This window comes from Crocodylus porosus, unplaced genomic scaffold (assembly GCF_001723895.1).
Source record: "Crocodylus porosus isolate Cpor-Errol unplaced genomic scaffold, CroPor_comp1, whole genome shotgun sequence".
In the NCBI taxonomy this organism is placed as follows: Eukaryota; Metazoa; Chordata; order Crocodylia; family Crocodylidae; genus Crocodylus; species Crocodylus porosus.
In genome coordinates this window covers 80013486-80024223 of record NW_017728918.1, presented here as the reverse complement: position 1 = coordinate 80024223, position 10738 = coordinate 80013486, and the positions used below count along the sequence as shown (strand labels likewise).

Below are 10738 nucleotides of genomic sequence, written 5' to 3'. Positions count from 1 at the left end.
GAACCAAGGCCCAATACCCTGTTTTCACCAAAAATACCCCAGGATTTTGTACTCAATCAATTATAGATGAATAATATAGCTGCATTAATGTATTTATAATGTAAATAGCAATCGTATTGATTTGGAAGGACTTCTTTGAGGTGACTTTGCTGGACTTTTTGAAAGGCTCTTAGTTGGACTTTTTGAAGGAGTCTTGGCTGCAGGTTTTTCTGGAGTCTTGTCCACTTTCTTGAAGAAAACGTCCCAGGAAGTTTGGACAGATGTTCTCCAGGGAGATGAGTGACACAACTAACTTGTTCCCTGGTGTGGCATCGCATCGGATTAAGCATAAAGTCAAAACTGACGTCATAAAGTTGAAACAGGGTGTCAATTTATAAACATTGTAAGCGCAAAATGTTGTAACTCAACGTTGTGAGTCAAGGACTGCCTGTATTTGAAATTCATCTGCTGTTTAGTTGCCCATTCACTCAGCAGTGCAAGATCTTCTGTAGTTCCTCAGTACAACTTGGTCTTACCACTTTGAAATATTTAGTCTCATCCACAAATCTGGCCACCTCACTTCTCTAACCCCTTTTCCAAATCATTTATGAATGTTAAACAGCACTAGTTCCAAAACAGCAGGAAACCTTACTGGTTCGTTCTTCCCATAACAAAAACTAACCATTTATACTCACTAGTTTTCTATCCTTAAAACAATTGTTAATCCATGATTGGACCTTTCCTACAATTCAGTGACTACCTAGCTTCATTAATAGCCTTGTCAAAGCCTCTTTGCAAGTCCATATATACAACCACAGTGTGGTGTAAGGCTATAGCTGGACCAGGCCAGCAGCAGCAGCAGGGGGCAAAAATCCATGTCACTGCTGTGTCTCACCTTAGTGGCCATGGTGGCATGGCACTTCCTCCTGGGCCAGGTCCTGCCTGCTGGGCTGCAGAGGCAGCTCCTACCCAGAGCTAGTCCAACCCAGGGGGGCACAAGCCCCAGCTTGTGTCCCATCCCCCATAGTCTTACCTGGAAGGAGTTATGGGAGCTGCTTTCCACCACCTTGCCTGGCTGCCATGTGCATGCGTGCACATGCACATGTGCGTGACATCCTCTGCTACCCCTGGGCCCAATCAACCCCTTGCAGCCTGGAACTCTGCCTGCCTATAAAGGGAAACCTGTGGTTTCCTGTGCTTTTCTCTTTTAAAGGAGAAAACGGTGTTTTTCCATAGCAAACAGAAAACTCGAATCCCTGGTAATCAGACATGCACTACTCAGTTCAGTAAACTAGTTCATCTCCAGCTTGTTGTTGTACTTCTACCTCCATTCCTTTTATTTTATTATTTTTGGTTTTGTCTTTCCCAAGGGCTGGGAAATTTAACTATATAGACCGACTTTCTATTTATCCAACTCTTTCCTAATCAGTCTCTAATATAATTTAACTCAACAAGTTCAGAATTATAGCCCTGACCTCTAAGGTCAAACCTTTTTGTTTGTTTGTTTGTTTGTTTGTTTTTTAAAGGGCTGCCTCCTGAATGAACTGCTTTGCAAACTCCCCTGTTTGGTCTATTCACTGGTCCTGGTTTGAGCAGCTCCTCCCAAATTCACACCGTCAAAACCTCCATTCACTTGGCTGTTCACTGCATTCATTTGAAAATTATGGTGCTATCTTCTCTCAATGTCCTCTGTCATCTTCTAGTATCACAAAGTTAATTCTTCTTAGCAAAGACTTAATTTTGGAACTTCTCACAATTGTTTTTGTGCAATTCTTTTACCTTGTGTATATATTAGATTTCACCAGTTGCCAATACTTGCTTTTGAAAAGTCTTCCATCTAGTTACAGTGATGTAGCTATGGTAGTCCAGGAATTATGTAAAAAAGCAAGGATTTTTAGGGTGATATTTTTAGTCCAACTATGCATTTGGTCCAGCAGAGTTAGACAAGAATACTTGCATTCACAAGCTTGTCTAATTCTATCCCAACTATGCAGTTGGTCCAATAAAAGATATCACCCTACGAAATCCTGTTTCTTACATACTTCTGTCATATCACCGAAGATTAAACATTGTTTCCCCCAAATTTTAGCACTCAGTAGTATGTAGGCCTAGGTATTATTGTTTATTCAGCTACTTTGTGCTATCTGAAAGGTTTTCAATTTTACGAAAGTAAGCATAGGAATGTGTAACTATAGTTTGTAAACCAAACTGTCACACTAGTGCAGATGCAACTGTTATCACTTTAAAATGAGCCATGTCAACCACAAAAAATAACAGCTGTACTTCCATAGAACTTTAATTAGCAAACTGTGATGAAATATATTTAGCAACGCATATTAAGAATTTAAGGTGTGAAGTAGTACAAATGCAAGCTACTGAACTAATTTTCTAAAGCTAAATCAGTACTGCTGTGATCACACACATTTCTTATGCTATAGTCATGCTATTGTAATTTAAATATAAACAGATATATGCTAATTATTCTTCCCATTTTTAACTTATCCCTAAACATTCATTAGGCAGCATAATATTACTTTGTGTTTTAAAATATTATTTAAAAATGGCTTATGATGCTTTATACAGGTAGAAGGATTTTTAGGGGTAATATCTTTTATTGGAGCAGCTGCATGGTTGGAATATTTAGATTAGCAAAGCATTCTTCCTCAAAGCTTGATTATTGGGAGAACTATCCAAGCAGAGGAGGGTCATTATTACTTGTAGTTATAGTGTATTTTCACCCCTTCACTTCTGAATTTCAAACAAGCCATTCACCTTGCCTAACTCATCATCAGAAGCAAAATCTCCACTGCTCAGCAGACATCAGTGGGAAATGGCCTTGCTTTGGCAACAGATTCTTAACCTGTTAACACATCTCCACTGCTACTACAATCAACACTCCTCTCAGTGAACCTATCAGAATCCATGGATACTACACATGTCTTTCCCAAAATGTGATATGTATGATCCAGTGCACCAAATGCCCTCCTGGTAACTATGTGGGTGAAATTAAACAGCAACTAAATACCTTCATTCTAAATTAAACACCTCAGAAAAAAATAAGTGATGGAGACACGCATCTGTTTGTGGGAGCACATTTTTTACAGAACAGCTACTCCCTTTCTGACCTCACTATCCTTGAGCTCCACTGACATTTACAGAACAGCTTTAAAAGTTAGCTTGGGAGCAAACATTCATAAGCTGGCTAGACACTAGGAGCCAAGGGCTGAACACTGATATTGATTTTTATGATGCACTTATTTCCTGAAATTCCTAGAATTTTTCCTATTTCCTGGAAGATAAATTCCTACGTCTTTATCTTCCAGTAACCAAGCTTCCCTTTTTTTGGATAATTGTTTTCCTGTTACCCCTGGGAATTTCTTCCCCCTACAGTTTCAGAGATCTACCCACTGTTCTTAACAGTCCCTGTGATTACTTCTCTCCTCAGACCTGAGGAAGAATGCCTTGTTTGATGGCTTCTCTTGACTTTATCCTAACCGTGCCACTGGCTCAATAAAAAATGTTTTATTTTTGGTTTTAAAAGTATAAATTGCCATCACAGAGAGGGAAGAACAACTAGAAAAGCGAACTTTCTGTATGTCCTCTTAAACAGTAAGTCTACTAAACTCTAAATTAAATCCAACTATATAAAATTCTAATTAAAAATACAAGTTGAAAGAAAAATGTTGACTACTAGCAAATGTTAACAGAACTACAGATTACTTTTTTCAATTAAAATAATAAACAAGCACTTTCACTATCTATCTCATAATTAGTTTTAAATGCTGCACTGGCACTTCCTTTATAATTAAATTTCAGGGACAATGATGTGTTTCATCCACTAAGTTATAAACTCTAAATTTTGATACATCAGAAAGTTTTCTACTTCCATTTTGGAAAAAGACTGGTTGGATTTTTTAAAAGAATTCTACCTCTGAACAGTTATTGGCACAGTGAGAAGTGTTTTCATTTATCTCACTATTTCACCACTGCACTTCTCTCAGCATAGAAATGGCTAGAAAATAAAATGTCACATTTGCTTAACGAATTGGAACTCATGCAAGACATTTCAATGTGGCTTTCATATTGGGGCATAGCTGACTAGAAATGGGTTAACTGTCACTATTTTTACTGTCAACTTAAATTTTTCTCTGTCCATGTCATTTTTTTTTTTTCCAGCAGTATTCAAATTATTGTTAGGAAACATTTCAGGTTTAGCTTGCCCATTGGGAAAGGCTAGACCAGTGCAATATGGATACTAGAATTATACAAAAGCCTTGTTTACCAAGTTTAGGATTGTGTGTCAGTTTGATATTAATGCCCATGAACATAAAAGAAAAATGTGTTTTTAAACCTTTCAGTAAAATTTAACTCATCAACAGAGACAAAACAGGAATGCTGACATCCAATATTGACTTTTTGTGCCCTGATACCCAAGGTGCTAGAGCTTAGAGTTCATAAAGATGCTTATGATTCAAGTGAGAACAGCTCAAAAGAACAATATCTTAATAGCCATTTTTCACACTAGAGCTTCCTAAAATGCTTTCCAGTTTTCCTAACCAGAAGAACTACTGCATAATTTTGGCCAAGTATGGGGTAATAAAATCCTCAAAGAAAACAAAAGCTTCATGATGGACGTGTGGGACTAGGAATGTGTGAATAAGTTTCAAGGTTTAACTAAAACAAATACATAAATAAAACAATTGGGACAAACCAAAGCCTTTCATTTAACCTAAATTAAATACTCCTTTTAGTTTTCAGCTTATTTGTTGCTTTTACATCCTTATTTCAAAAATCAGCATTTTTGTTAACAAAAAGTCAAAATATTTCATTTAAAAATGTCAAAAGAGAACACTTTTACCTCTTTCCCATTTTTTGTCATGAATGTATTTGCTGAATTCAGCCCAGTGAATTTCCCTGGGTCAGTCGCCAGGGCTTTAGGTCATTTCAGTCAACATGCCTAGTAGTCTGCTTACATTTTCCTTAAAATCGAAGTACAATATTAACAACTATGTTTTGCTTCCACAGTCATTTTCTTCCTGTCATCTTTGTTCTACCAGTTCAGATAGAATATGACAATGGTACTAAAACATCTTCATTTTTACTGTGGCACTAAGAGCATTTTGCTTTAGGGTAAAGCTTTCTATCTCCTTTCCAAAGTAGAGAACATGTCTGTTCATTGTGGCTCATATTCATAGAGAAGCAAGCTTTTGGGTAGACTGGCTCAGCAGAAATAATTGCTTTCCACAAAATTGTAGTTTGGTATTTTGGGTAGATGCTGAATGATAGTGTTGCCTTGAAGGAAAATATAAAGCACAAGATGAAAGATTACGTACTGTTACAATCCAGGGAATTCTACACAAGTGAGCAAATGAAAAGAATTCACTGGAGTAAAAAGTCATTCTGTGTATAGTGTTGGCTCTGGATTTAGGACCAAGGCCTTGTTCCAGGCAGAGACCCACCCTAAGGCCAACCCTGACCTTTCCATTCCATAGTAGGCAAAGTTACTAATACACAGTGAGAACAGAAAAGAAGCAATACAAACGATCAAGCAGTTCTATATATCTACCAAATCCTAGGGCTGTCATCAGAGTCAAAGTACATCTGGTCAAGATGAGGCTCTTTCTCTTAGGTGTCAGCAGTCTGGAGTTGGGTTGCCAAGGCCCACAGCCTCTATCCAGTGGAGTGTATGAGATGGGCTGGTTGTGCCCTCTGTCCATGGTGGCCTTCAGGACCCTTCCCAGGGATGGGGATTCCTCTCGGAGAGAAGGAAGAAGCAGGACGAGACAGGAAGAGAAGGAGGGACAGGGAGGGATGCTTTGTTACTCTCAAGTCTCTTCTTTTGTATTCTCCTTCCCTCCTGATGTAGACAGCCTGTCTACTTCCAAGGCTGGGAGAAATTTTGTGCGAGAGACCCAAGCTGCTTAGAAATCAGTTAACCCCTGCTATCCATCTTGACCCCTTTTAATGCATACATCTATAAGCCAATTCCCCAAAACCCAGACCTTTAAATACCATTATAAATCCAAATTTTAGTTATCATGATGTGATTTCTTGAAAGCTGGCATTTTATTAGAACATAACATGATCTGTTCTCTTGATTTCAGTAAAACTTTTTCCTATAGATGTAGTTTTCCAGCAGTATTCATAATGTAACTAAGGTTCCTTTCGGTTTCTTGTAGATGATATAAAATAAGATCCTTTAAAATCTGAAATTAGGTATTTAGAAGCCAATGATTTTTTTTGTAGCAGCCTGAGTTGATCAGAGGGATGGAGAGAAAGAAGATAGCCAGGCACTAGAAGAGAGAACAGAGGGAAAATTCTGATGAAGAGTCCCAGACTAGATTTCCAAAAGCTTAGGAACGGAGAAGAAATGAATGCCTTTTTTGGTGGCTTCCAATCTTAGGGTACAAACAGGTGTTCATTTGTAGTGCTGCAAAGTGTCTGAGAACTTTGTAGCATTACAAATACATAATATATTGAGGCATAGAGGTGTGCTCCAATCTCCACGGTCTCTTCAATCTCCTCAAAGGTGTGCTGTCCAGCCATGGCTGCAAGTGTGTTCTCTGGTTCACCCATGAGCAGAGGCAGAGAGGATGCCCCATCTCACTCATGGATGGCTGGGGCCACATCTCCCCTACTGTTACTTAGACAGGTCCAGTCCCAATCCAAGGGCAAACAGCTGTTTGTGGGGTTGTGGCAGCGTGAAGAACTGTCATGGTCCCTGTGGAAAGAGTGGCTTTTCCTAAAGTGCTTGTGAGGTGTTAGGAAGCCTTTTTTAAATCAGGTTCCCATCATTGCTCCTTAACAGCTCACTACAACTGGTCAAGCTGTCAGGGAGCCAGTTGTTGTCCCTCCCTCACCCTTGAAGTGCGTGGGGAGGGAATTCACCATTCTGGGGACCTAGAGTCCCCTGTGTGGGGTTAAATGTAGTGCTACAAAATGTAGTCCTACCTAGACTTTCTTATGAAAATGCTATTATTTTGTAGCACTTTAAACATCTTTAGAGTACTACCGACAGCTTTAAGAGCTGTACACTTGCTTTTTGTCACACTACAAATGTGTATTTATTGCTACAAATGTAATAGTCCATGGCTTCATTCTACCCTGACTGGTTCTATTAGCAAATAAAACAAACAAACAAAAAAGCCATGAGAAACTAATGAAAATATAATACCTTAACCCAATTTGGTATATCTTATTTGTGTCCGGAATATTCCTTTTCCATTGTAGTAAGCATACTATCTTTTACATAGTATGTTTGCGTGTAATCAATGGCTGGATGTTTAGTTGGCAACCTGTATCAAGTGGAGTGTCCCGGGATTTGATCCTGGGACTGGTTTTGTTCAGTATCTTCATCAGTGACCTGGAAGATGGCACAGAGTGCACCCTCAGCAAGTTTGCAGAGGCACCAAGCTGGAAGGGCTAGGACAGAACCCGGTTAGATGCAGGGAATTCTTGGCCCTAGCCGTGCATGTGGAAGAACCAGGGCCAAGAGCAGGTACTCTGTCCTGGCTGCACGTGGTCCCTGGGGCTTCTAGCTCCATCAGCAAAAGGGACTCCTAGCTGTGGGAACCTGCTTCTTGCTGGTGTAGAGGCATCCAGTATCAGGCTGCATCAGCAATAAGGCCTCTGCATCAGCAATAAGGCATGATTAGATCTAATGCTTAGTCTTGGAATCATGCCTCCTGTGCAATTGTGTGGGTCATTCATTAGATCCAATTGTGTCTTTACCTGCATTTAGAAAGGGGTTCTAAGATTCAGACAGATGCTGTTTGAGCTCCTCTAGACATTTTTAGTATCCCTACATTAGCTCTGTAGGCACTGTAATCTGCAGAGATGATTGATATTTTTTCCGTTAAGATTTTTTAGTTCTGAAGTCCTTAAAAAAAAAAAAAAAAAAAGAGAGAGATTCAAAATTGTCCAGTTACGAAAAGTACATTTACTGTAAAAGTTCATAAGAAACTAAGAGGAAATAGCATAAGGTTTTCTTGCCAGACTTTAGGTTCAGTTCTAATTTTTCAGTGTGAAGTATTGATTCTTCTAATCCTTCGTTTCTACGGTTCCATTTTTTCCCAATATAAAATGTAAGACAACTGTTCTTCTTTGTGGTCTGTCTAAGAAAAATAATGCTTTTTATTTTGATATGCAATTGCTGTATACTGAGGTTTACAAACATGTTTTAAATTTTGTATTTAAATTTATGTAGTGTGATACCTCTTTCCAAAAAATATTTTTGAGAAGAAGCATAATAAAGAGGAATTGGCTTTTAGTCTCTGAAGATTTTAATAACTTAAAAAAATCACAATTCTTTGATATTCATGCTTAAAATTTCCACTTTTATGGCAGACTTTTGTAAATGTTGTTTGCTGGATTGAAACTGGAAAGGGACATGGGTAATATATTTCTAGATAATTGACTAGATCTGGCTCTCATCAGTTGTGAGTAAGAGTGGTTTCCAACTATTTCAATATTATACATCAATGGTTTTCAACCTTTTTTTGGCTTTATGCCCCCATTTTTTTTTTGCCTTATCTGCAAAATATAGCTACTTATACCTTTTTACAGCCTATGCATCTCTGTATGTTTATTCCTTAGGAAGTGTGTTGACACTGATGTCAACACTCGGCAACGTACAGTGACCAATCAGAAGCTCAAACACCATTTTTAAAATGCAGAAGCATATCCCCAGGGGTGTATATATAATTCAGCTAGGAAACCACTGTTATACATTAAAGGACAATTGCTTAACAAGCAGAGTTGGCACCTGAGGCACAAACCCTTTTGGGGGCAAAGCGGGCATATGTGGGCTTCAAGAGCAGGGGGAGGCATGTTGTTTATGTGGACAGCTTATATAAAACAATCACTTCTTTCAGTTTTCTGACAAATACGTAAAACTATTAATTTGCCACAGACTGTGTTTTTTTAGTTAATGCTGTTAAATTAATGAAATAATCATCACCCATTATTCATTGCCAATAAGAATATTCTTAGTTTTGTTCTTTAAATTCTGTGAATAAATTTTGCCTGGTTTCTTACCACTTGTATAGCAACCTTGGTGAAATATCCTGGCCTGAAGTATAATTATTCTTTGTTGTCTTTTCAAGTTACTTTTCAATTGTGAAGGTATTACTGTAAGCTTTGTTTTATTAGTTTATAAGTCTTTTTCTTTGTTTGTTTGTTTTTCTTTTTTTTTCCCCGAGTGAATCTAAAGGGAAAAGAAGCATGGAAGTTTCAGGCTTATCATGTCCAAGGCAGTGATTTATCACTTCTATTATAAGGGTGTAAATATACAATAAATTACTCCCATTAAATCACAGCCATGAAAGTTGCCATGGAATTCCAGTGGATTAGACACAATTCTCAAGTGCTTTTATAAATAGGCTCCCTGTACATGTGGTGGTAAAGGCACTATGGTTTCTAATGCACAATTTATACAATAACACCTTCTGCCGTGCAACATGTGCATGGCAGGAGGCAGGATTGTAGGACTGTGCATTAGATTTCATCATATCTTATTGCCGTCATGCCTCCCCCTGCACCAGCAAGAAGCAGGCTTCTACAGTTGGGAGCCCCACACCCCAGTTGAGGGGCTTCCAGCTGCTGAGGTACCCCATGCACCCCCAGGGCCAGAGGATCATTGCAGAGTGATCCCCCTGCCCCAGAGGTGTGGGAAACCCATGGGATCAGGGGATCCCAGACCCTTGGGATTTCCCACACTCTGGAGTCCTAGGGATAGCAGCTGACCAGATCGCTAGGGTTCAGGGATCTGGGAAACACCTGAGCCCTGGGAATCATGGCTGCTGCGATCCCTAGGTCTTGGGGATTTAATGCTGGACATGGTGCATCCCTTTGGCTGGGAGCCCCACCAGCTGACAGGACACCCAGTCACACCAGAGACCCTGCTACACATGCAAATTAAAGCTTTATAGCAACCAGCTATAAAGTTGCTACAAATTTTTGAGATCTAACTTCATAGCTGATTGGAGCTTTTTATTGTGTGACAGCTACTTTGTGTGTGTAGCTTGTCTCCAGGTAATTGCACAATTAGCAAGTTAATTGTGCAATTCCTGTAATATGTAGAGGAGGCTGTTAGAAAACAATGTTAGTCCAAAGTCGGGTAGAAGGCAGGTTAGATTTGCACCTTTATAGGCTTGCTGAATCATACCTATGTAACATAAGCTTTCATAAGCAGAGAGCTTAATTAGACTATAAAGGTGCAAATTCAGCCTGTCTCTTTTTAATAAGTACTTCTTACAAGCACCCATTGGAAGAAGGCAGTAAGAAGGTAAGTGATAACTTGGAAGGGTGGATGATCTAGACCTGGAACAACTGGAACATGAGGCACATTTTGCCCTGTTAGCTATGTCATGATGAAAGTTTAAAGTATGTTGTTTTATTTGTCACAGATAACCTTAAATAGGATTTAAGCTTTTGCATTGCTTTTGAAAGTTTTGCCCAGAGTGTTTGATTGATTTGATTTAAGAAGTTGTTTCTATGATTGTATATGTATGAATTGTTTTTCTTTGTGGATACTTAATATTCTTTTTCCTGCCTACTAGATGCTTGTTACCACACCAGAGAAATGGGATGTGGTGACAAGGAAGAGTGTTGGGGATGTAGCCCTCTCTCAACTTGTAAAGCTCCTGATTCTTGATGAAGTGCATCTGCTGCATGAAGACAGAGGACCAGTGCTAGAAAGTATAGTGGCACGCACCTTACGTCAGGTAAGAACAACTATCTTTAGAGCCTATGTCCTGTG

General features: G+C 39.0%; 1 protein-coding gene across 1 annotated transcript in view; it reads left to right on the top strand.

Moving 5' to 3' along the window:
• Window positions 1-10738, top strand: part of ASCC3 (activating signal cointegrator 1 complex subunit 3) — a 555582-nt gene that overhangs the window by 196072 nt on the left and 348772 nt on the right. Inside the window, exon 11 of the mRNA XM_019537809.1 lies at window positions 10539-10703. Coding sequence (XP_019393354.1) covers window positions 10539-10703 — 165 coding nt within the window. The remainder of the gene's footprint in view (window positions 1-10538; window positions 10704-10738) is intronic.